This window comes from Tyto alba, unplaced genomic scaffold, assembly GCF_018691265.1.
Source record: "Tyto alba isolate M040663 unplaced genomic scaffold, T.alba_DEE_v4.0 Super-Scaffold_13, whole genome shotgun sequence".
NCBI classification, from domain to species: domain Eukaryota; kingdom Metazoa; phylum Chordata; class Aves; order Strigiformes; family Tytonidae; genus Tyto; species Tyto alba.
The window spans coordinates 31847439-31875014 of NW_024881275.1; the positions used below are offsets into that span (position 1 = coordinate 31847439).

At 41.2% G+C, this 27576-nt stretch overlaps 1 protein-coding gene across 4 annotated transcripts in view; it reads right to left on the minus strand.

The window, feature by feature from the left end:
• The window catches only part of MAMDC2 (MAM domain containing 2), a 65846-nt gene that overhangs the window by 23664 nt on the left and 14606 nt on the right, over window positions 1-27576 (minus strand). For 2 of the 4 annotated variants that reach the window (XM_042788056.1, XM_042788058.1), the window contains exons 3-7: window positions 7397-7662; window positions 6868-6952; window positions 5757-5894; window positions 3189-3445; window positions 168-261 (exon numbers count right to left, since the gene is read on the minus strand). In XM_042788056.1, coding sequence (XP_042643990.1) covers window positions 168-261; window positions 3189-3445; window positions 5757-5894; window positions 6868-6952; window positions 7397-7662 — 840 coding nt within the window. Of the gene's footprint in view, window positions 1-167; window positions 262-3188; window positions 3446-5756; window positions 5895-6867; window positions 6953-7396; window positions 7663-18942; window positions 19062-20143; window positions 20251-27576 lie in introns of those variants that run through there. The other 2 variants (XM_042788057.1, XM_033010259.2) reach the window with 2 other exon arrangements.

Here is a 27576-nt window from a genome sequence, read left to right on the forward strand (position 1 = left end):
TTTATCTGCTGTTCTGTTGCCAGGAGGAATAGAAGCCCAATGGCTTGGTCAGTTGAGAAGGTAGCATCTGCACATCACTACCAAATATTGCAAGTACTGACAGACAGTTCAGAAGGGCAAAGCAAAGGGGGAATACAAAGAAGGCAAATAGCAATAAGAACTCATACCTGTCTGATTGCTGCAATAAACTGGAGAGAAAGAAATGTCATCGAGTGCAACGTAACCTCCCTTGGCGCTATTGAAAGCAACTTCAAATATTACCTGGAAATTATAGTAATTTGTTATTCATCTACCATATACACAACAATAATTTTGGTACACATCTCCATATTACACAATTCTGTTTGGATGTCCCAGACAGACTCCAGGGCATCTCAGACAACACTGTAGGTGTTGGGACAAATTAAACTGTATCACTTATTAGGAATATAAATCAGAGCCTGACCCTGGCACCAGATCTTTGCCCACTCAAGGTCAAGGAAAAATCAAGGGGAACATAGCTCTCCTGCTGCTTTATGAAGCATCAGTTTTAAAGATGCAGCAAGGCTACTGCCATGATACCCCACAAAGTCAGTATTCAGGGTCATCAGTCTGTACTGACTAGAACTCCAAAGTGCCTAATTATTACGGTATCTAGAATCCATCTGGATCAAGAGCTAAAAACAAACTGTGTGGATTACGCTGCTGTTACAATATTAAATTTTACTGTTTTCCCTAAACATCTTCAGACACTGAAACCCATGCCTTGGCATCAGCTGGCAGGGAAGTTTTCCTTTTAAAAATTTAGTTAGATAAGACCCAGAAAAGCTATTTCTGTGTTTTGTTTACCACAGAAATCAAACAATGTTTGTACTTAGCTATTCCCAAGGGACATCATTTCCTCAAGTAAGTGGAGGACAGTCCATAACTCTTGAGGAAGTGTCTTAAAATTTCTCTTAAGTATCAAAGCTCTGAGTTACAGGAAAACTTTGAGAAAAGGCCTGAATCACAAGGCAACCCCAGGGACAAAACAATGATATAGGGACAAATGCTTCCAGAATGAGATCCCGTTCAGTGAAAGCAATGCCTGTGACGTCTCGCCTAGAGATGGGAACCAACCTATAGGAGAGCTGTGAAAGAATTGTGAGTGATCTCCTTTAGCCAGATGAAACAAAGAGGAAGACCCTCGTGAAGCAACTGAAGAAGTTATATGCAAGTTTTAATTTTATTTCTGTGAAGTGCTCTCTAAAATGACTGTTGGATTACATAAAAATTCCTGGAACAGAATAAAGGCCCATCTAGTCCAGTGTCTTTTTTCCAGCAGAGGTCACCTACAGAAAGAATTGAAGACAATTACAAGTTTTCAGTTCTTCTTCCCTCACACTGCATTCCCGATGGATTCTTTCTTTCCCATTAATTTATCTAATCAGTTTTTGAACTAATCAGAATAATGGTATTCGTAGTATGCCATGGAAATTAGTTCTACAGTTATGTGATGTAGGAAAAAGTCCTCCCTTTTGTTTATTTTTAAGATGTTACCTAGTAATTAAGAACTTGGAACAGCAAATTATGATAAAAATGGAACAGTTAATCTTTCCTGTGTCATTTATGATTTTTATGAACCTCTACTATATTCTAGCTCAGTCATTTTTTCTACAGGCTGAAAACTGTTATTTCACAAATGTAAGTTCTCCATACTTTTGATTATCCCTTTGATTATCCCTATCTCCCTCTTGTAGTTCTAGGATATTCGTTTTTAACTGAGGGTTGGAGTCACATACTCTGCTGAACACAGGGGTGCCCTGTGCATTCATCCAGTGGTACAACATCCTCTGTTTTGCTCTTTATTCCAATATAGATAGTTTCCAACATTCCAGATGGTTTTATGAATGTCACTAAGAACTGAGAGGATATTTTCACAAAACTAACCACACTAATGCCACGCTCTATGTGATCATTAATTAGTTTCCATCTATAGCACTAGGACTGCTTTTCCCTTTGCATGTTTCTTTATTGAATAAGTAATTCACTTATCATTCAGTATTATCAGATCTAATCTCCTTTTCCATACCATTTGAAGCCTGACAATTCAAATAGATAACCTGGTCACTGACATTAGAGAGTATAAAAGGACTATCTGATGAAAATTAACTTTACTCCTAATAATTTCTGAAAATCTGCAGGCTTATAGTGAATTAACAAATAACCTATGTGGAGTTAAATCAAGTAGAATGAAAGCTGATTTATTTGTAATCCTAATGTTAGAAGTATATATATATTGAGGGAGAATATATATATATTAAAAATATATATATGTATAAAACATATATTTGTATACATGTAAGTATATATGTATATATATAATACATGCACAGGATTTATTAAAATATAATAATTTATATATGTATTAGATACAATAATATATATTTTACATATATATAAAGATAAAATGTAGATATGTGTGTATATGCACACACTATGTATAAACATATATTTACATATACATACACACACATTTGTATATGTGTGTGTATGTATTTAGAAAATACATATATACATATACATACATATACCTATGAATTAAAAAAATGTTTATTGCAATCTTCTAAGATTTGGAGGGGTTGTAGTAAACACTAGGGAATAAAAACAATCAATTTCTCTTTAAATTAATTATAATAACCAGAGGGTTGGCTTTCACATCTAAGGATTACTGTACTATTAGGACCCAGATTTGGACTCTATCTCATGAAAGCACAGAAAGACTGAATTGCAGGATTGTATAAGGTAGAGAACAGAGCTTGAAAAAAAAATTTTTCTTCTGCAGTGGGAGGCATGCATTATTTTATGATACTCAGCATCCTCAAAACTGGATTATTAAGTCAGAGAAATATGGGACTGAGACAAAACTGACATTTAGTAGGAACCGAAAGACCTCACATTAGCAGGACTCTACAACCTCCCAAGGTATTCTGTTCAAGCACTTCACCACCAAACTTCATCTTTGCTGAAAATCAAGCACCAGTACGGAAAATGGTTCCTCCTTGACTCTTATGCAGTGGACAAAGGAAACAACAGATTGCTGGTATCTTTATAGCCATCCTTCAGATACTGGATGTCCACTGCCATGGTCCTGGCTTGGCCTGAGTTGGTACCGATGTTTGATGCAACCTGGAAGCCACAGCTGGACTGTACAGGAATGATTGTTTTACCTCCATGGGGTACGGCGCATCAAAGTCAACTTCTGCTAGCGCCCAGTCCGCACTCAGTGCACTGTCTGTTTTCCAGATCTCTTCATAAAAGCCACTTGTGTCTCTCAAATAAATGGTAAAAACAATGCTACTCCCCTGCTTAAGTTGATAATAAAAAGATAAGCAGCCAGACATGGGGGCCGTGGTCTTTGGTGAGATTAGTTGGGCCACTTCCTGAAAATGTTTGACATAAACAGAGTCCACATACATGTAGTGACCTAAAAGTATAAAAGAAACTTGGTATAAGGACACTCTTTAAAGGGCACCACTTACAAGAAGTATCAGGAGATGGGCAGGGACTTAGACATGTATCTCTATGACCTGGACAATGACTGTTGATTCCCAGAAAATCCTAAGAGATTTATTTTTTTCTCCTTTCTTCCTATGTACCACCCAAAGTTGTTTGGCTAAGATACCACTGGCAAAACAGTCAGTCTCAGCTCTTTCTTAAGTCTTTATTCAAGACCTTTATATTGAAGAAGGTAATAACTTCTCTGAATTTTGGGAGCTGTTCAAAAATGGAAAAATGTGTTACAGCTGAGTAAGTTCCCTGCCTCCCAACAGCTCAGCACAGTATTTAGTATATTTCCAAGTGCAACTTTTACTGAGGCAACCCAAGCAAATGAACCAGACTAAAAGCCATGTGTTTCCTCATATGTTTTACTCAGCAGTTCATCTAATATATGAAATTAATTGGTGAATAACCTTTATTCTGTACATTTCACTGCTTGTATAATTCTGCTCAGTTGATCTGGGATGTGGTTTCTAAATGTTTTAGCTTTGTTGAATAGACTGAATTTTTTGTAAAATCCTTTAAAAAGACTTTTGGAAGATGCTAATAAACAGAAAAAAATGCATTATAGATGAGTAGACGCTCTCCCGCTCAACAGCCAATATGACCTGCAGGATTTTCAAAGGGTACAGCTTCTCAGACTTTGATTTTGGGAGGGCTATCTTGATTTGATTTTGAGAGAGCTATCTTGATTTAAACAGGACACATGCATGTGCACAGAAGAAAAACACATCTGTTTTTTCTACTTCTAGAGTCCCAGAAACACAGCACCAAACAGTATCAGTTGATGAATGGAAAAACGGTTGTTCACAACCAGAAAACCTGGAGGAGAATGAAGTGTCAAACTGACAGGGTGCTTCAGCATGGACACTGCAGACTCTGCTGTTAGATTTTTATCTACACCACTATGTTAATTAGCTAATAGTGTTCTCAAACCTAGAGATGTCACTTCTCGATTCACTCCAGTGGAAGGAGGGAAAAGGGCTTGTTTGGCTGTGGGTCTCCTCCAGCCTGCCCACTGCCAGGGGACTGGTGACACTCCAGCGGTACTCGCCTGAGAAGTTCTGGGCTTATTTTTCCCTCTGCAGTTTTACCACATTTCATAGCTTAACTATCATCTCTCTGGATGATGTACATTCATAGCACAATTCTTGCAAAAAGAAGGCTCTTCCGTGACTTTTGGTTTCTTAGGGTCTTCTCAGTTGATGGTCAGTAGTGAGGGTTTGGTGTGAGAAAGAAGCACTATGGCTACAAGAAAACAGATCCCTCCCAGCTGGTGTCATTTCTTATCACACACAGTACTTTATTTAATAGGTAGATCCACTGTCTGCTGTTGAAGTTGTGGTGAGTTAAACTTCCAACAAAATATTTTCAACATTTGGGTGCTGTGGGGTGATGCAGGGACAGACTGACACTCTCTACTCAACTCACACAATTGTGAAACAAATAAAAAGGCACAGCGGCATGAGTTAAGGAAAGAGGATCAACCCGGCTTTTCATGATGTGATTCCTTGAACTGTCACAAGCATCATGATGTCCAAGAGGCACAGCGTGTGGCAGCAGCCAGATCTCCCATACCTGCTGCGATACTTCATGCAACCCTACATCAAAGGCTAAGATATCCCCCAACCCTTCTCTATGACTATGTAAAACATTCTCCTCTCAGCAAGGTGGCTGGGACAAGTATTTCATATAAGGCAAGTGCTGAAAATCATTTAAGTCTTTAGAGCATTCTGACTCCAGCAGACTGTATTAACAGCACCACATATGACTCAAGGAAACAAATCTCCTGAACTGTCCAATTTAACCGGAGATTCTTCAAACTTGTTTCAATCCCTTAGCTTTCCTACTCAACTTTCCCACTAGCCCCTGGAAATAAAACCCCTGACAAATGTACAGAGAAGTGGTACAAGATTTTAAAACTTACTGTGGCCCACAGTTTTAGAATCCACAGAAAGATGAACTTTACTCCTCTCAGTCAAAAATTTTATCTTTATTTTGAGTAATTTGAAGCCTATCAAATGGCATAACCACCTTATTATAAAGCTTACAGGAAACTGAACTTCTGCAAATTCCCCCCACCCTTTGCTAATCCTTTTTTTCACATAAGTCATTCTTACCCCATCCAATGACAGGAGAAAATAAAAAACTCACATAAGAACCTACAATGTAAGAGTCATACATGGATAACAGATTCAAATTTTCCACTGTAATTCTGTCCCACATTTGTTGCTTACCCAGTTCACTGTTAAGTGTGTGGTCTTTGGGCAGGATAGACTGAGAATTGTGAATGTTCCCTCCACCAACAAACCAGTTGACATTGGGGTTCCACCGGTTCACAAAGCCACAAAGATGATTTTCTTCAAAGTCACATTCTACAATTGCAGACATCACCAGCTGAGTGCACACATTTTCATTACAGAAACTGGAAGAGAGGCTGTTGCTAACCACTGGACTCATTTTACATTTAGAAGGGCAGAGAACACCTCTATTTGTAAAACTGGACATAGTACTTAACAGCTTGTAAGAAATAGAAGCAAACTTAGCCACAATTTTGTATCAATTTTTGATAAAATTTAACTTTCCATGCTGTTTGGTCCAATCTATCTTTTAATCATTTAGCAGTATAGGACTGCTGTAATTTAGGACCAAATAAAATTGATTTAAAATATACCACTTCATAGTATTAAATTGTCAGAGCAGAGCTTCGACTTGTAAATCACGAATGGCTAGAAGCAAAGCAGGACTAGTATTTAATGGCAGTAATGAGACCGCTTTGTTTCCTTCACAGAGCCAAATAATTGTGACAATTTGGTTGGACTCCACCAGAGCTCCCCAGAAATGCAAAGGTCTCCCAGCCTCTTAGCCACTGAAATTTTTGAACTTCATTAGCGGTTTTTGGCAAATGTCATGAGGAAATAGCAGTAAGTGTAAATATCAACAGTTTTGACTCTGCAGCCTACGAGATGCCACTGTAAGGAAGCATAAGCAAGCAGACAGCAAAAATAATGTTACAGCTGTTATGTCTAATATTTACAACAGTCTAGTTTTGTGAAAATATAACCCTTGTTCCTCCTTGAGCAATAAATAGCTTTAGACTGAATTATGGAATGTCTATATATATATATATATATATATATCACAGAGATGGGTGAATAAAAGCACATATTAATGTGTGCAATCTTAGCCTAAAAATATATATATATATTGAATATGGCAGACCACTTTTCAACAGGGAAAAAGCCATCTTCTTTTTTCTAAACCCAGGCCTTGAATTCAGTTTTAAAACTGCCAACAAGGTGTTTCTTTCTATGCAGAGAGTATGGGAGCTGAGCAGACAGTACTTACCAATACAATATCCAGGAGTTATTTTAATTTCAAAAACTGCTATACTGGCGGATTTATCTTGCCCCATTTCACCTTCCAGTACAATCTGCACAATATAAAAAAAACCTGTAAATTTTATGGTTTCAGTATTTCCATTATGACCCTGGACATTTAAACAGGATAAACAGGAGAACAAATTAAATATATGTGGAGGGATCATCATCCTTACAGTCAGGAAAGGTGCTTTTGCTGAAGGAGCTTGGCAGAAAGCATTGAGTCAATGCCTCTCCTCAAGGACAGAAGGCACACTGAAGGACAATGAGACAAGGCTGCGCTTTCCCCTCTGTCCTCTGGGAAGAGCACTGACTGACTGGCTCAGCACAGCTCCGCTCACTGATTTTGGGGATGGAGGGGTCGGCTGACTCACACGCTGCCAGCCCTTGAGGAGAAAGACAACAACAGGGCCCGGAGTGGAAATGTTCAAAAAGCAGTCCGCACACCCCAACGCGTGCACCAGAAAGCCTGTGGCATCTTCTAAAACCGGGCTTACCTTGTACTTCTTTGTGCTGTTTGTTAAATCTAAGCTAGCTATGAGCCAGCTATCTGAAGGCTCCTTGGCTGACCACAGCAAGCGATCAAAGCTCTCTCCTTCCTGCCTCAGGTAGAGGTTGAGCCTGGTGGGATCAGGTGAAGTCTCTGAAGCTGTTGCTATCTGATAAATCAGCCTGACACAGCTCCACTCCTCGGAGTACAGCTCAGGGCTGGAGAGCACTGCTTTCTCCCCCTCATAAGATGTATCCACAGAAATGTAATGTCCTGGGAACAGACACACGTCAGAATAATAAATGCCAGAGGCTTTGCTTTTGCATCCCTGGGCAGAAGTACTTATTTATAAAGGAAAGGTTGTTCTGGGGCAAGGTCAGGAGATTGAGACCACCACTCATTCACTGAGCAAGTCATTTAACCTTTTGATATCCCACTGTACCCACACAGACATCACTTCCTGTGCCTCACAGCATTTTTAATCACTGTTTTTAACTTACTGGAAATCCTCAGAGAAAGATGTTATATCAGTGTAAAGCAGATTATTAAGTAAGTATTGCCACCCAGAACTGATCGCTGTAGACAGACAACTTGATTGACAAGATAATTTACACAGGCAGGAATATGCTGCAGGAATATTTAGTTGTTTTACAGACCAAAATTGTTTAACTTAATTTTATATGATTTAGATTTTAAAGCAATACCTAAAAAAACACACTGTGGCCAAAAACTTCTAAAGCATTTCCAGTTTCAAAGAAGAAAACTAGAAGGACACTCTTAAGTAGTAAAACTAACATGTACAAATCTACTGCCACAAAAAAAAAGTGCTAAATGTAAAGCTACAATTAAATGGATCAGCAGTCTCAGTTGGATTATTTCAAAATTACTCTCTGGTTGGATATTTTAGGAGTGAGGCCTAAAACAAAACCTTCTCTATAAAAACAAAAGAAAGGATGTGATGACAAGCTAAAAATGCATGAGGAGGCAAAAAAATTGCCAAAGAAACAACATGTAGTAAAGGGAGGAAACAGTAAATAAATCACAAGGAAACAGAGGCCTGGTCCTGGAGACTTTCCTAACCTGTCAAAACCAAAATTAGGAGAGTAAAATAGGATACAGGAGTCACAGAAACCTGGTATACAAGGCTGGAAACAAGTGAAACAGAGAAAGAAAATTTTAAAAATCCCAAGAAAACAACAAAACAAGCTAGGACATCTGTGTCTGAAACATTACCCTGTAGACGATCCGGAAAATGACCCTCCTCCTAACCTAATGGCATTGTATATCAGAGAAATCCCATTCCTGATACTAATTCTCAGCCGTCAGGATGCAAACAAGAGTTGTAAGAGCTGTCAGGGACTTTGGCGAGTCAGTCCTTCACCCAGCAGCATATCACACCTATGCTTTTTGGACTCCCCAGAGCATATATTTCTTATTCTTTAATCTCATTTCACTTGACCACAGAGCTTGTCCCAGTTTCCACACATATGTAAGCACTTGCTTAACTTGGACACATCAGAAGTCGGACTGACGTTAAATATATTGCTTCCCTTCGGGGCACACCCTCCTCTCCCAAATCCTCCTGAACCCTCCAATTCTACTAAGCCACACTGTGGTTGCTTCCTAGGAGGTCCCCTATTGACTTTTCAAAAGTATTCTCTTTGATGTGAAAAAAGTCATCTGCATGGACAGGCACCACCTCCCTACCTCCAAGGCAAAGAGCAGGTACAGATTTGGTCTATGAGGTTCCCAAAGTCCTCTCCCATCCATCTCCTGGAAGATGCCAGGAGCAGGCAGCAGCTCGGACAACACCCAGTTCCTTGGGCACTGCATGTTACAGCATCCCCCTGCATCTGCTCCCTCTCTCACATGCAAACATTTCGCACAGCAACCCATTTGTACTGTACATTTTTGTTTAACAGATGTAAGATAAATGATTGCTACTTATTTAGGGGCTAGATGAAGCCCTAAGCAGTATAAGGGGCTGTGTAAATACAGAAAAGCTGCATTTTCTTTCCCTTTTTAGGCAATGGAATTTTTTTCGCCTGTTAACATAATGTCTCTTAGAAGAATATACAAAAATCACTGGTTAAGTACAAGTAACTTGTCACTGCAGCAGCATGTGAAAGAAAAATAAACACAGGAATAAATATTTTAAAATAGTCACCTAATGTGCCTGCCAAATACTTAATTTGCCACTATGTAAAATGTGAGTGCATAAAATACCCACTTGCATACAGATAACCAGTTAGTTCACAAGAGTTAGCACACACAGTATTTAGTATGCATGTTTTTTCACATGCATGGAGGATAGAGGGAAATCACCAAGGCTCTGTCAGAAGTCAAATGCTTCTCACATATTTGTTTTCAATTGATGTAAGTGGCAACATCCAGTTCAGATTAAGAATCTGTGGTTTTAGGCCAGTCTGAATTTGGATCATTTTGCTTAGAAACAAACCTACAATTCAGAATCCATGACTGGCAATTTCAATTTAGATTTCAGCCCTATTTTTGTCTGTACTTCAAGAGAAATCCTATAAGAAAGAGAGCCTTCTTAAAATATTCATCCTTAGGGGGTGTTTTTTGTTTTTGTTTTTTGTTTGTTTGTTTGTTTGTTTGTTTTGTGTTTTTTTCCCAAAAATAAATTAGTGTCGACATAGGAAAACACATTCGCATGAAGACCTCAAATTATCAGCTATGAGGCTTAAATGGCTGCCTGGATTTAAGGCTTTATTATAAGTAGACTAAAGTTTTTCTACAAAAATAGTGATTTAAAAAAGAAAGAAAACCTCTTAGAGTTTCCAGATGGGATGATTATGTTACTATAAACTTGACTTGGCATTCTCTGTTTGCTGTACACTTGCTCTCACTTGGTCTGATTCCCCACTGATAGGAGAGCAAAGACCATGAGCTCTCCTTTTAATAGGCTTGGATTTTTTTATTTGGTTACTTTATTAAAAAAAAAAAATAATTTGACATATTCATTAAGTCTCCAGAAATGGAGTGCTCTCATCCCCAACCTGATAATCATTTTAGCAACTATTGAAGTTTAAATGTGTGATTGACTCCAGGGCACTGATAGAGAGCTTTATGTGGAAGTTTAGATGCTTTGCTAATCAGGATCAGGGAGCCTGGCACTTTGAAGCATCAAGCACAGAAAATGCTAATGTTAAACTTCTTCCAAATGAATGCTGGCATTGACTAAATGGCCTTTATACTAAACTGTATTTCAGCAATAGCAACAACATGTGCCATTGCTTCAGAAGGGAAGGTCTCACAATGCAGACCTCAAGGACTGACACAGAGCAATTGTGAGAGCAAATCAATGCAAAGAGAGGGTTCCTTGGAGTAAAGAAGCAGACAACTTTCTACACTTCTTTGTGGGAGTAACAGAAGGATATTTAGCAGTCAAATGGAGAATGTGATGAAAGCACAGTGCTGTAGCCTGAAATCTCTCATTAAAAAAGTAACACACAGCTTCATTTTCCAGCATGCCACATGACCTTTTCCACAAAATCCTCCCCCTCCAAATGCCCACAGCACTTAATTTATAGCAGTCAGTCAAGAGTTATCAGGAGATAGCTACTCTTCAAGATGACAGGAAAGCAAAAGAGAGGTAGTCACAAAATGTTAGGAAAAGCCCGATGACACAGAAACACAAGCATACCATTTCCAGCAATTACTTGTTCAAGGGGTAGGTGCTGCCCTAACCCGTATAAGGGGCTGTGCAATTACAGGAAAGCTGAACTTTCCATTTTTAAGGAATGGCATGGTGGTTTGCCATTACGGTGAAGACACCATACTAGCTTCGTCACAGATGACAAAAGCCAGGGACTGCTATCTACCTTTGATTGCTAACAGCTAGCAGTTTTCTGGTGAAGACAAACACCTACAGCCAGGAGAAGAGATGGGAGAAAGTAGGCTCTCGGATATGTTTCCCTCACCACTCACTCACTACTCAGGCTGGCAAGTAATGCACTTTGTACCCACATTCCTATAATGAATTTTACCTACTGTGTAATTTCACTGTCTTCTCTTTGACAGTTGAGTTGAACTGTACAGAACCAAGCATGTGTTCATTTTACACTCCTCCATGTCTAAGCAAAATATTGAGCACAGGGTGAGATTCAGACCCAGTGTTTCAAACCTATCCCTCCTCAGCGCAGCTATGCATTGCAGCAGCAAGACTCACAAAATGAGACCTTCAAAATCCTTATGTATGCACATCTCTCATCTTGCTGCTCTAATAAGCAATTCCATACAGAGTCTCTCTCAATTGCAGTTGGTGATACATTAATTCTATGAGTCATTCACCAAATTTTCCAAATCTATATTTAATATTTTGTTTTAATTTACTTACCAAATAGGCATCAATACATCGGTCACCAGTGATTATATCAATGGCTTAGGGGAAGGGGGGTTGAGAACAACAATACTACTTTTTCTGAAAAGTCATGCAGAAACAACACCAATTGCTTTCTCTGTAAATAACAGAAACAAAACAAAATGCCAGGCACTGGCTTATAAACTAACCAAATTCCACTGACAAAAAAAAAAAAAAAAAAAAAAAAAAAGCCAAACAAAAAAACCCAAACAACTGGGGTAACTAAAATTACCAGTTAGCTTTTCAGTGACATATTTCCTCTGTAGAAATTTGGAAGGGTAACCACAGACATGTTAGACCCTTTGTAGGGTTTCTATCTGGCACAGCTGTTCGCTTAGTTCAGCAACAGTGCAGCTTTACAAGAAAAATTACATATAAGCAGTGAGCTCAAAGAGAAACGGTATTAAGGAAATACGAAGCAAAAAAAAAAGTTTGGGAATTTATATTAGATTAGGCACTCATTTATACAGAAAATTTGCAATAAATGTCTTAAAGTTGACAGTCATGTTTGCATTTTCTCTGTACTTCCCATACAGAAACAGGAAAGAATGTTGCCAGGGATTCTTAGGACAAAAATTGATCTACCAATACCTTCTCTGGTATCCCAGTGTCTGGATTTTGGGCTATGGCTTCAGGGTTTTTTTTTTAAATATTCTACTGACATTTGAAAAAAAAAAATAGGCAGCAAAGCAGTTCATTTTTTAGGACTTATCAAGCTTTCTTCCATCTGTAGGAAAAGTTAGTTAAAAATATTAATGATACAGCCAAAGAGACATAATTTTTCAAGTGAAGTTTGCACATGGAGGCTCTCATTGGGTACAGATGAGTTTTAGATGAATGTTCACAGTTTAAGAACACAGAAATCCTACCAGCTGCTTTGGATGAGATTTTGGGTGAACCTGGAACGCTTGTGGCACCAGATACAAAAAATTCAGACTCAACATTCCGCCTTTCATTCCATTGCTTTTCAGTAGAAAGGAAACTTTTCAGCTAAAGTGGGCATTTTTTTGCTGATATTTTGCCTTGAAAAACAGAACTGTGTGGATCAACATTAAATTCGTCCTATCTGTGAAAAGTTCCTCTAATCAGGAACAGTCACCATGCATTTTGGTAAGGCTTTCTGGAGGGAAGAAGAAGAGTTAGACTGTGAGGTGGGTTTTTTTCAAATTTTTTCAGTGAGTGTCTTAGGAAAGTAAAATATTGCGTGAGCAAGTGACTTTTCAATTTGAGGGAAAGGTTTTGCCCTACAATTCCATGAAGAAAGTAAAAGAAATCCTCAAACATATCAAACACACAAAAGCCTGCAGAAATATTTCAGCTGGGCCCACAATATTGTGCTGGGATTAAAGAATCAGCTTAAACTGCAACTATAGCGGCGATTTTTAATGAAAAGTCAAACGAATGCAGGTTGGAAATACTTTAATATTTTTCAACCAACAAGCAGAGGGCTCTTATTGGAGACAGAGGTCTTCGCATCAAGTTTTGGTCCAAGCAGCCTTAAAAGCTAGGCAGCATGGGGCTAGCGGGCACGGAGCCCTCTCCCAGCTGGCTGCAGGCTTCTCCTTGCTTCCCTCACCTGCCTGCCACTGGGCAGGTCTCCTCTCCGCAGCCTTGGCCACAATGTCACCAAACCTGATGCACATCAAGAGCCAGCAAGAGCTCTTATGTGAGTAAAGGTCTCTGGGTAGCAGCAGTGCCTCCCAGGCAGCTGGAGAAAGCATCACCTCTCACCACCCCTGCTGGACCTGAGGAGGAGGTCTGTCCACCACCCAGACCCCCGCGGGTCTGCCCCCCGGCTCCCTCCCCAGCCTGATCTGGCAGAGTGTGAAGTGACAAAAGCGGTCGGATCTTGTGAGAGCCAGTGTTTAACTGCTTCCCCTCAGCCCCTGGGAGACTTGTGGCAGCAGTTTCTCTACTGGACAGACAGACGTACGCATGACACACACTGGGCTGCACGGCAAAGCCTGCCCCATGATAATGAAGGTAGAGGCTCAATCCCAAAACACCCAGGGTGGTGCCATGACTAAAGCCTTGCAGAGCAGAACTTACATTTTCATTCCCATCAAGCCACAGATGATTTTATTTCTGGTAAGATGTTAGAGTCACACCAGAAGAACTGCATGGCATATGCTGGAACCAACTAGCGTTGTCATCACAGCAAAAAACTTTTGGGTCTTTAAACCTCCTTGTCTCCTCTGTGGTTTCTTAAAAGCAGCTCTGAAAATAGCTGAGGGATGAAGCGGCAGGAGGTGGTCTGTGTTTGATGCCTGCAGTGACTGACACGCTCTGCTACTGTCAAGGCTTCTCCTCATCTTGTGTATGTACAGGGGCACCTCAGCCCTAAAGCTGTCACCTTTCTGCACCAAAAGCCGGTGGTCCTGCCCGGCCACTGCCCAGGCCCGGAGGGGACCCGTGGGCCCGGATACATCTGCCCCTGCGCTACTCTTCAAGGGGAACAATGGGGTTTCCAGGCAACTTTCACAAAGCTGAGCAGGATTTACTGAAAACAAAAGCGTTTTACAGACAAGCGCAGCCTCGGGCGATGAACACCCAGGCAGTCACGCACCTTCCTCCGGCTGGGCGCACAGCCCTGACAGGAGGAGCTCCCCCGGCAGATTTCTCTACAGCTCACCTTATTCTACAAACGGAGACTCCTTCCCGGGTCTGAGACTGATCGTTTGACCCTTTGTTTGCCGCAGCCACCAGACCGGGCCAGAGAGCTCATGTTCTCCCAACCCCTGGGGCTGAATCTTCAAAGGCTCCTTTCCCAGAGGAGGGCTTGGATTAAACACCAGCTTCACCCCCTGCCCTGTCCCTTGCTCCCCCAGAAAGCTCAGAAATACGAGCTGTTAGCAAGCCTGTGAAAAACGGTAAAAGTAACACAATTAGCCCTGAAACACCCCGTGACTGTGGCATCTGGTCACAGCTACAACCACCACGCTGGCAAAGCCTTCCAGCCTCCGCCCGCCCGTGTGCCTGTGACCGCCCGGCAAAGCGCCAGCTCCCGCCGCCGGTTTCTGTGTCTGATTTAGAGGAGTTGCTCCACTGCACTGGGGACACACTTGAACTTTTAGTAAGAGCTGTTTGGCAACAGCTGGGTCCTCTCCTTGCTCTCCCTCTTGAAGTCCCAAGATCCTTACATCATGCACCAATTACACCAGATCATGTGGTTGTTCCAAACAAGAAGCACGTGGGACTGTCTTCTTTCAAATGACCTCACAGATTTCTATACCATTTTCAAGTCTTCTTTCTACTTGTTCCAGCCAACCCATCACTTCCAGTGAGTCGTTGTTCACACCACTCAGTTCTCCTTTTCATGCTGTTCATTACACCATTTTGACAATTTATTTGCTGACAGAAAGGCTGCCAGGTTCTTATCCAGTATCTGTGGTTTCCCTTGCAACAGCTCTTTCAAAAAGCCATCTCCCTGATTTCTACTAGCTGGGATACTTAAGCAGGATGTAGGTAAGATTTGGAGACACAAGATCCTCTACTGTGAATTTCTGAATTCGAAATAATTCAGAAAAGCCTTTTCTTTGTTCTTTGGCATTGTAAATAAGTTTCCATTTTCCTCAGTGCACAGGGAACATTAAAGATAAAAAAAACAGATAAAGTAGAAATCATCATGTGTCTGTTCATAGCGGTCACCTCTTTCAATACTAGCTCTATCCCTTTGCTAAACCATGTTTCCACCAGGGTCAAGTACACAGGGGAAAGCACTGTGATAGCTCTTCCAGCACAGCTGCTCATCCTGGCAAAGTGCATCACAGGACTGCCTTCCTTCTGCAAAAGGATACAAAATTTTATTCCTATAGTATTCCCTTGCATTATGTTGTCTGTTTACTTTGTTCATCGCTCTTTTCATTTATTTATGCAGACACATGTGGTGTGATGTGGTGGAGTATGTCTGTAATATATTACAAGCTCAGTTTTGTATTGTGTGCTGAGCATGTCTCAGCCTGCCCAAGGCAAACCTACCCATCCACAGTCCACAAAGTTTTGGCATTTTTTTGAAGAAAAATCCATCAGATTGGCAATCTAGACCACACTGTTGGCCTTCAGCCCACAGGGGAACCAACGCATGGAAGTAGTTGAGTCAGATCATGAGACAGGGGACTTCTCATCATATTTTAGCAGAAGGAGTTTCTGGGGCCATGCTTCTCCTTGGATAAGAGTGACAAGCACAGCCACGGGGAGCAGGAGTTTGAGAGAGAGAAGAAAGAGATATTCCAACCCACCCAACCTTGATTTAGTTGATGCATATCAGGATTTCCATTAATCTGGAAGGCCATGCTTTTGTGCTTCAAAAGCAAAGACTTCTTGGTTGAGAAATCTCCTTGGTACGCTCCAAAGTGGTTAAACTAAAAGCCCATGGCACTCACTGTCTAAGCAAAACTGAAGCAAACCTGCACTCAGGCAGGGAAGTGGGAAGACTGGTCACAGCAAGCAGTGGCCTCGGGGCGGGAGGGGACAAGTGAGTCCTGGAGCTGGGCGAGCAAAACCAAAAGTCTGCCCAGCATGACTTGGCTTGGGTGCCTGAGGGAGCTGGGTTACAGCACGCAGGGGGGTCCCGGGCCAGGCTGCCCTTGGGGAAGGAAAACCCCTCAACCAGCAGCCTCCTGGAGGACATCTGCAAACCACAGGAACACACTCAATGAAAGTTTATAAAAGCAAAACTTTTCCACTGCATGGGTCTGCTCTCTCTGTATCTGCCAAATCATTTGGCCTACTGCATTACCCCAAAACCCAGCTCATCTGCCCAAACACTTGTCTGTCTCTCCCAGATACATCAGATCAACTCATAAAATGTAACCTTTGCCCACAAACCTTGGCCCTCCGTGGAAATTTATAAATGTGCTTGGCCTGTGTAAATTATATTTACTTTGATACTCACCTGGGCCTTAGGTCTTACATAGACTGAAATACTATTTGGTTTCGAAATATTTGAAATATTTGGTTTCACTGGCTTCAGAAGTTGAACTCCTGTGAGGTCAGTTTCCTGCTTTCCAAATTTTACTCTTTTTTTTTGTACCAGGACTGTTAGGATGACTGGCAGGCTCATGGTGGGCTAATCAGTGATCTCATGTTGAAAAATACAAACAGAACTGCTAGCAGATGAGGCGCTTGTTTATAGACATGTCCTGAAAGAGCTGGCTACAGAAAGTGCTGACAGGTGAACTAATCAGATCCTGACGGGTGCTAGCAGTCACCTGAGGGAATCAGCCTAGGCATACCATCAGTTTCCAAAAGCTGTGGGAGGTTGCTGTCTCTTAACTTGTTTATCACCAGCTGCTGCTGTGGCTGCTGTGTTTACTCAATGGCCACTCTCTAGTAATCCACTCTAAGAGAGAAAGCAGCCGCAGTGACTCATCTTCTGCTTCACCAAGCTTCATCCTGGACCAGGAACATGCAATGGTGAAGATTCAGCATCTGCAACCACAAAACCTGCAGCCAAGACGCATCCATTGATGCTGAACATCACAACCACCAGGACCATGGCTAATATTTCCTGAAGCTCTGCAAAACTGTATCCAGGAGCTAGCCACTTCAAAGATCAACACTGGCAGCCTCCAGGGAAGCTTCCAGGCTTGCAGTCCTTTACATCATTCCTGCCTGGCAGGAGGCTGTTAGCAACTGAGGATGTGTGTGTGTACAGACAAACTGAACCAAAATGCACAAAACTGGAGAATGGGGTTTTTCAAGTGTTTATCAAAACAGCCACAAGTTAGATAGCTGTAATCTCTGACACATCTCACACACATTTTAGGGGGATGGAAATTGTACATTGAATCCTGAAATCTGTGTTTGACATTTTAACTTTCAGTATAACCTGCTGTGTCATCACATTCATTAGGTATTGAATCTGCTATGTCCAGAGATGTTTGACAAAGGATTTTTCATTCAAGTATAATCCATCCAGCTTCCTGCCTCTTCCAGTCAAGCAGAAAGTACACTTCAGATGACACATGCTCCATGGCAGAGTACATCCATCAGAAGCCGAGCACAGGGGCTCTGGTCATAACACTACTCCTGCAAGGGAGATTCTTTTGACAAACATGAATGATGACTTCTGGCTGAGTACTCTTAAACAGAAACTGTTAAAATTGGTAAAATTAGGCAAGAGGTTAATTTCACAGCCCAGGAAGCCTGGAACTCAACCTATCAAGGCTACTCTGAGATTTGTTTTTTCTTCCTTGATTATTACTCTCTATTCCTTTTTGTTGTGTGTAATTTCAGAAATATGAAATGTTATGTCATAAATATGAAATTAATATTTAAAAATATGAAAAGGCAGGAATGAAAGCTTGCTCTGTTTTTTTCCAGAAATTTACATGTACTTATTGACCCCAGAATGACTTTCCAGTTTTTACAGGGATTATAAAAATTGCACATTGATAAATTTACTGCTGGTCTCATAATTCAAAAGATCCCAAAATATTTTACAGGATGCTGTGGGCCTCTGTGGGGAGGGTCTGATGCTCTATGGCTCCCTCCTCTCTGCCTCCGTAGTTACAGTCTCTAGTAACCCTGGAAGGAGATTCAGTTGTGGAGTTTCAGCCCCCAGCAAGACATCTGGACTACTCAGAATTACTTCTGTAAGGATCACTTGGTATTGAAAGCAGAAGACGCCTCCTTATGCAAACTCCAGTCTAAGGGAACAGGAAGCAATTGATGCCAATTAATGTTATGAATGTTTAGGCCCTTAGGAGATTTTAGGAAACAGTATTTTGCTTTCCACAAGGTGTTTGATCGCTGAGCATAATCAACAGAGTTTTGATACATTTTAGCTTCCCTGCGCTTTGTGTTTTAATTAAAACAGCCAGTCAAATTCTTCCAAGTCAGTGAACCACCTTATCCATCCGAACTGATCTCAGGCCATCGGATGTCACCCATAATATGCACAGGGCTCTGCCATCTGTCTGGCCCCATCCACTCTTCACATATCTGTCATGTCGTGGTGGCCTCTCTGCTTCCCCCCACTAGGCAATGGTCAACAAATGAATTCCTGCAGGCAGCCCCTTCACACGCTCCCCAGCTGCCTAGGGACACTTGTCATCGCAGATGCTCTGAATTTATCCTTGACACAGGCCTCAAATGTTTCCATTCTTTTTCTGAGTAACTTTGGAAGTGAAAAGCTACTGAAACTTTTGTCAAATTTTACTACTTACTGCAACATGACTCCAGTGAATATCCAGTATTATCCTCAGGCATTTGCTTGCAAGGGCATTTAGCAAACCCCGGTTGAGCTGCAAGATACATTTATCAAGACAGAAATAGCACTTGAGATATGAATTGGTCATTGGAAAAAAATCTATCAGTCTGTCTGACCCTGCCAGTTCATGACACTGTTTCCTTCAGGATATCCTCACTAACTCCCATTTCACTGCCAAAGCAAGTAAAAGCTTGTCAAAACTTTCCGAAGTATTAGAGTTTATGGGCACTCATTAGATTTTTTTTTATTATTATTATTTTTTTCCCCTTAATAGATTATTAAGGCTATTAGGTCTCATTCTACTTACTTTACATCCTAAATATCCCAGGGTGATCACACAGACGTTAATAAAGTTTAGGTAAATCCATAAAACACCACTTGGTGCACTTTGGCTGCCAAATCTCACCCAGCACTTAACACTACCCACAGGGAGTGGTTCCCTTGAAAATGTGTGCCACTTACTGCTCAGCATGTAACTAATGGACCCTAAAGGGCCCCAGCAGATCCAACACTGCATCCTCCCAACCGGCTGTTAGTACCCATCAGTGGTCACAGATGGATGCTAAGAGAAGAATTAAGTGCAAAACAAGCACATTGAGGTAGTCTCCACTGTGCCCTCCCAGTCTCTGTTGCCTCTTTTCAGCATGGAGGACTGCCTGAGCTGGTTGGGGTGTCAACTATAGCAACAGATGAGCCCAAATGAGCAGCATGTGCCTCGTACTTATTCTAAATAAAAAGAAACTATGCAGAAAATAAACCCTGCAGAAATAACTTTGCTCTATCTGCCAAGCTTTGTGTGGTCTTTCTAAAAACAGTCCTTAGTTCATTTTTTTCTGAGAAAGCCTTTTAGCATCATATTTGCCATAAAGTACATTTCAGAAGTTATCTGAGACAGGGCAAATGCTGAAACACTTGAAGGTGTTACCAAAGTGTACATAGTGTCAACAAACACATTAAGCACCGGTCCTAACACATTTTCTCTACGTTTACAGTTTCCCCAGGAACAGCAAATTCTCTGCTAGAAAAGTATTTTCTGCAAACACGCAGGCTTTGGGGGGAAACGGGAGCCAGGAGCTGGTGGTGGGCACAGGTGGGTGCTCCCACGCGCCGCGCTCCACTCGTGATGTGTGCCAGGCCGGTCACTGGCAGTGACTCACCGCTTTGTTTCTGGTGTCAGGAAACAGATTTTCAAGTCTCAAACTGTCCCGGCAGCTGATCCCACCAGTTTTGCCTGTTATGCTGCAGAGTCAGAAACTTGTGCTGCCTGCAGAGAAAGATCGTTGCTTACTGAAGAAATCTGCAGTTGTACTTGAGAAGTATCAATAGACACATCTGGGATTACAGAGGCAATTAACTCCTTATTAAATGTTAACAAACGATTAGACCAGCTTCAGAACTTTTAGCTTGGGTTCAAATTTCACATACTTGCTGCCCATCTCTTAAAACAGTGACGATATAGGATCGTCTTTTTTACAGACTTTGCTCCAATCTATAAACTAGCATTGACAGCTGCTCTGCAACTCACACACGAGAGACATTTGCCATGAAACGTGTTATCAGTGCAACTTTCTGACATGGTCCCAAGCCTCTCCCCTTGCTGTGGAGCCGGAGAGAGACCCATTTCCACAGCACAGAGAGGGTGAAACTCCCAGAGCTGCTGCTCCTCCTCCACACCTCAAAAGCTGAGAGTAAACTAGGCCACAAGAGTAGCTGCTTGCCAAGTTTTATGTTGGAAAACAAGGGAAATATTCATGACCGTTTGGAGCTTGGAAAAAAAAAAAAAAGACAGCTTTTCAGTGCATGATACTGAAATAACCCCAAGTACTGGGCCAGTATTCTTATAACTGTGGTCTTCTGAGGGAAGAAGACACAAGGTCTCACACACCAGACTTCAAAAGCCTGGTCTCTAACACTACCAAGAAGCTGATCCAAGCTGATCTTGTACATGACAACCACCTAAGGCCAAAAATCTTCACATTCAGAATTTAGGTAAATGTAATTTCACAAGATCACTGCAAAACAGAACTTTACTATATAATTTTATTTTTTCATTTAAGAAAGAAAAATGCTAATGAAGGGGGTGGGGGTGTCAATAAAACACATCATGCAAATAGGTAACTAAATTCTCTGTAGATTTTTAAGAAGCAAAAAAGCACACAATGCTTTAGAGAGCAAGGGATACAGCATGCAACACAAAAAAAAAAAAAAAGCAACCAAGCAGGGATATTCACATACATGGTTACTTCCTTGCTTTTAAAAGTGCTTTATTTTATTTTCTTTTCCACAGGATTTTTTTTTTTTCTATGCTGGCTTTCTAAAAAATCTGCTTTAAAAAAGAAATCAAAGTCTGCAATGTCTTTTACATTTTGCAAATAAAGGAATTGTTCCTTTGTTATGTTTCCAACCCTCGAGGCAAAGTACAGGAGTATTCACGGTCAGGAAACTGGCCTCAAGAAATGCCCATGGTTGTCCTTGCAACCCTCTGGGGAGGAAAATGGCTCTGCTTCCCAGCTGTTGTCAGACCTGTGAACCAAGCTGTTTCAGGAGTACAGAGACTGATTCCAGCAGGGGAACCATACAACAAATTTCAAACCTTCTTTCTTCTTCTACACCTGTGTGTCATGTGAAGCTCAGTCAGGAGAAAATTAAACCCAGAGAGTCTTACTGAAAACAGATCTAACTGGGTAGCTCCACCTTTGCTCACCTATGTAATGAGAGAATAAACCTGTAGTTAATTCTTTGTATCTCCCTCCATAAGTAATTCAGTAGAATATGAGGGCTTAAATTCTGCCTCAGATATAAAAGTGGAAAGAAAATTATATCAGCTGAAAAGTTTGTTTAATCATGGCCTGAGGGGTTGCCAATGGACCACTGGACAGAAACTATAAACTCAAGCTAAATTATCTCTCACATGAAGAAAAAGCTCTGCCTGCCTGCCAGATAATTATACGGCAGAGAGGCCTGCAGATAGGCAGCTCAGTGACAGGCAGAAGGCTGGCAGCTACTGAAACCTCCTGCACCTTTGTGTAGATCTCTTGGCATTTAACATTTGCTCTTTGGCATGAAGGAAATGTGTCACAAGAAGCAGTTGGCAATCTCATTTGGACAGGAAATTAGTCCTCCAGTGCAGGATCTGAGACACACATGTGCACTCCCTACTGACTAATTTTTGTGGTTAAAACTGATGAAGACACTCCCCATCAGGCACTCACCTACAGAACACACTGCACAGGTTTGCTATTGCCAGTGTGACCTGCACAGCGCATAAATGCAGTGTCTCCTGTCAGGTTCATTACCTTCTTTACTCATTTCCTGAATTTCCAGGACATCCAAAATCCCTAAAAAACAAAATTTCCTTCTGGGCACAATTTCCCTCTGAAATTTATAACCATTCTTTTTAGGGAAGTAGGGTGCATAGACATTTGATGGGACAATTAAATAGTTTAGTAGGTCTTTCTTACTGCAAAGCAACTGTGGGCCAATTTTTAAAGATGCTTACCCTTTTTGTGGTAGCTCCTGGTTATATCAAAATAAATGTGAGATAAACCAAACTGGGCACACTTTGATAGTGTCTGGTTAACATTATAATTTATTTCTTCTGCAGAAGCAATGATGGAGATTCCCATTGTAGCACCATGGCTTGAATTTTCAAATAAAATTACACCTCACTTTTTTGAATGCCCTTGCACAACAGCTCAGAGTTAGATGCTATAATCTAGCCCCAGGGTGGCCTTTTAATAAACATAACTGAAAAGGAGAAGTACACTCCAGCACTGCTGAAACTTTGGTTTTAGTTTGTATATGGTTGTATTGTGTATTAGCACAAGTGTTGCCATAGAACTGTAACATATGGAAGCCTGAGCAACAGATCGTGCAAACACATAACCCTAGTAATAACGTATGTAAACAAACAGAATGTAAGTTCCACTGCAACCAAACTGTACTCATCAGGCAGACCTGTTGTAGTATATTTCTGTGCCAGATATGAAAGAAACATGGTAGCATAACTGAACATAAAAATGAGGTTCAATAAAATTCAGGGCCTAGACAAGATGAATCAAATATTAACTATGCTATTCAAAACTAGCAGCCATTTGTTAACCTCAGAAAACTCTCAGATACTGAGAACAATCTTTGATACAGAAAGATATGGATTTGATGGATGGACCACTCAATGGATAAGGAATTGGCTGGATGGCCACATCCAAAGAGTTACAATCAATGGCTCAGTGTCCAAATGGAAACTAGTACTGAGTGGTGTACCTCAAGGGTCCATACCGGGATCAATACTGTTCAATATCTTCATCGATGACATAGCTAGTAGGACTGAGTGCACTCTCAGCAAGTTTGCAGATGACGCCAAGCTGAGTGGTGCTGTTGGTTCACTTGAGGGAAGGGATGTCACCCAGAGGGACACTGACAGGCTTGAGGACTGGGCCCATGCAAATCTCATGAAGTTCAACAAGACCAACTGCAAGGTCCTGCACACGGGTCAGGGCAATCCCCAGTATCAATACAGACTGGAGGATGAATGGATTGAGAGTAGCCCCGCAGAGGAGGACTTGCGGATATTGGTGGATGAAAAATTGGACACGAGCCTACAGTGTGCACTTGCAGCCCAGAAAGCCAACCATGTCCTGAGATGTATGAAAAGAAGTATAACCAGCAGGTTGACAGAGGAGATTTCCCCCCTCTACTCCACTCTTGTGAGACCCCACCTGAGTACTGCATCCAGCTCTGGGGTCCCCAGCACAAGAAAGACATGGACCTGTTGGAGTAGGTTCCAGAGGAGGGCCACAAAAATGACCAGAGAGGGCTGGAACACCTCACCTATTCAGACAGACTGAGAGAATTGGGGTTGTTCAGCCTGGAGAAGTCTCCAGGGAGACCTTATAGCAGCCTTTCAATATATAAAAGGGACTTATAAGAAAGATGGAGAGAGACTTCTTTCCAGGACCTCCAGTGACAGAACAAGGGACAACAGTTTTAAACTGAAAGTGAGCAGATTTAGGTTGGACATAAGGAAGAAACTTTTTATCATGAGGGTGATGAGACACTGGAACAGGTTGCCCAGAGGAGTTATGGATACTCCACCCCTGGAAGTGTTCAAGGTCAGACTGGATGGGGCTTTGAGCAGCCTGGTCTAGTGAAAGATGTCCCTGCATATGTCAGGGAGGTTGGACTAGATGCTCTCTGAAGGTCCCTCCCAATCCAGACCACTCTATGATATTAAATATGAATGCAATTGTGGCATAAATTGGTGGGATGGGAGAATAAAGCTATTAGTATAGAGTACTTCATTACAGTTGGTATTTCAAAATCAATTAATTTAATTAATGTTACTTGAAAACTAAAAATATGTTATCACTGCAGATAACAGCAAAGTCAGTTATTTGGAGTAATACCTACGTAATCAGTTTGATTTGAATCTGGCCAGGGAATAAGTTAATGTACTCAGCTCCAGAATAACAGTCTGGAGATGAGCATCCCATATCATGATCGTTTCTGACGCTTACTGAAGTTGTCACAGAGCAGGTCCATGCTCCCTCACAGTTTATTGCTCTTTGGTTGTGGGTGTTTGCAAACACATTGCTGACATGAAGCTGTTATTATCAGTTACAGATGATGGGCAGCAGAAACAGTTGGGATAGAGGGATCAGTATTTCATAATTTTTATAAGCCTATCAGCTTTCTGTGACAATTTTAAGGTTTGCTGTCTGGCAATTCACCTCCATAAAATGTTGAAAGAGCTAGAGAGGTTGAAAAGAAAAGCCATGACTCCAGGTTATTTATAAAAATTCCATGGTGCTTATCAATTCCTAATTGACCTGGACTCCTTCAGCATCCCTCTCTCAGCAGGTTTACTGTGGTCTAACTACCTAATCCCTCCATGACTTGAGACAATCTCTATCACTCTAGACTCTCATCCATGACCTTACAGGGCTGTATTTCTTGTAGCCTTTAGGTAGCTCGGAGGATAAGAGTGATCACAGGAGCACTAATGGAAACCCTGCAGCAGAATTCCCATGCACATCATGCAACCTTCTCACCAACATGTCAGTAGAGTCACCAGTAAAATGTACAGAACCACTGTGCAGGTACAGCTTGCAAACACTTCTCCAAAAGATCTTACAGGCTGCCTTCTTCCATGAGGCTAAGAGCAATGCATTATTATGAGAACCCTTCAGCCTGCCACTGTCCCTTCTCAGGGAGTTTCCTGCAGTACAGTACACGTCAGACACATGCTATACAAAGTAGGATGGTACAATCATCAGATTAAAAAAGGCCTCAAGAGGGAGGTTCAGCTACTGCAGATGTCCAGCAGGAAACAAGTCTATTTTCCAGAAAGTTTCAAAGATTAAGTGGTTTTTTTCCTTTTCTCACAGAATCATTTTAATATTTTCAAACTGTGGACTTATATTGAAACTTCTACTGTTTTGGGCTTCAGCTGGAGCTCTTCCTTTCTCTCTCTCTTTCTCTCTCTCTCTTGAGCAGCAGAGATACCTAAGCTGACAAGTGGGTGCTACATGCAATCTTGCAGTAAGCAGCTATGTGATTTCTCTTATGAATAGTGGACTAACTTGCAGGCTGACTAAAGGCATAACAGTGACATTCCCTTCTAGATGCATAACTAATAGAAAACACAAAATGGTCTATCAAAAAGAAACAGCCCAAAAGCTAAGTGGCCCTGGTAAGGCTAACAGAAAAAGATCTAGCTGACCCGGCCCAGGAAAAAAATGGTTGGGAGTCCTCTGCTAGTAAGGGGTGATTGATCATGTAACTCCATTTTTGGCTTCAACACCCGTCAGCTGTGAAGTCTCCTCCAAATTCATGAGTGCTTTTTCATATAAAACGAAATACTAATTACAGGTCTTTGCTTTTTACCTACACGTGGTGGTCAAAACGACACATACCACTCATCTTATTTCCATATATGACAACTTCACTGTGCCAAGTTCTCTCTTCTTTTTCAAACAAACTACAGTTACTGCCCTAATAACTCTCCAGTTTGACACTTAGTTTAAAATAAGCCCTGGAAGTGGCTATATTTAGAGAACAATCTGGTATTGGAATAAATCCTCTCATGTTTCCACTTAAGTACACGAGAATATTCTTGGCCAGGAAAGAAATCCTTCTGCAAAAGGCCTTGTGAGAATTAAAATGCAAAGCAATGACTACATAGGAACTAGTAAAGATTCATGTGTTTTAATGCCTCCTGGTTGTTACTAAACTTCAGCTAATTTTACACAAAGAAACAGCTTAGATTAGCATTGCCTCCCTATATGTGTGCGTACTTAAAATGTTACAAGCACCCTACTTGCAATGCTATAAGCAACAGTTTAAAATGAAGCATTCATATAGCTACATGTAAGTTTTCAAGGATATATATGACAATGTTAATAATTGGTTTGCTGACAGTAAGTACTGTGAAGCTGAATATGCAACTGCAGATGCAGATGTTAAGCAAACCAATATGCTGACACAAATTTGTAAACAGACTTTATTCTGCATCCTGACAGATTTTATCATTGTTTGTGCACTGGACGTTATCATATCTTCAAGACATATGTCTAAGGGAAAAAAAGATCAAGTAAATATGGTTTTCTTAAATATAGTTATTGTTGCCATATTGGGTACACTTTAAAAATCCAGGTGCCAGGATTCTGTATTTGCAGTTTTTATTTGTGTATGTGTATGTACGCTAACACTCAAGGCAGCCTTTACTTCCCTGTATGAGAACTTATGAATTTAAGCAATCACAACTTAGTTTACACTTAAGAAAACCACAACCATTGATCTTCTGATTACTGGGAAGGCTCCAAATTTGTTCACAGCTATGGGAGTATACTGCTGCTTAAGCTATGGCTCAAAGCCTAAGCACTACTAAAGGGTCTTCATTTTCTTGCTGCCTGCATTGAGTAAATTTTCTACTGAAAACAGTAGGAAAGTGTAGGAAAATTACTCACTATAGAGTAGAAGCAAGATATAAAACCAACGGCATTATCCCAGCTCTACTACAAATTCTCACTGTTCTGCCATAATCATACAGGACAAAATTGGCTATTACCTGACAGTAGGGCACTCAGATATGATTTTCCTGGGATGAAAAGGGTCTCGGTAAGATTGCGAAGAATGGCATGACACATGGAACTGTGTCTCCAAAGCCTCTGGTCTTCTGGTTCCAGCCCCTACTTAGAGCTTGTAAATTTTTGTGACTGCATTGCCATGAGTGTGTACATGTTTAAGGTAGGGAATACACTCTTCTGTATCCTAGGCACCCAGCATATGGGGGTTGGAGAGAAGAAGGAATTTGCTAAGAGCAGACAACAATAATAAATACTGATAATGAACTGCAGGTCAGCTTGGGGCTACATGACTTGGGAGAATTAAGGCCTCTGTTTCCCAAACAGATGCAAGGCAGGCAGCGCAGATATCTAGGTCTGTTTCATCACTTGCCTGAGCACATTCTGATGAGCTGAGAGCAACTCACAGTCCATATCCATTCATTCATCTGCAGCCCTGCTGACTCCACTAACAATGATGCCAATTACTGTCAGCTCTGTCATATGGCCTTAAATGAACTGAACTC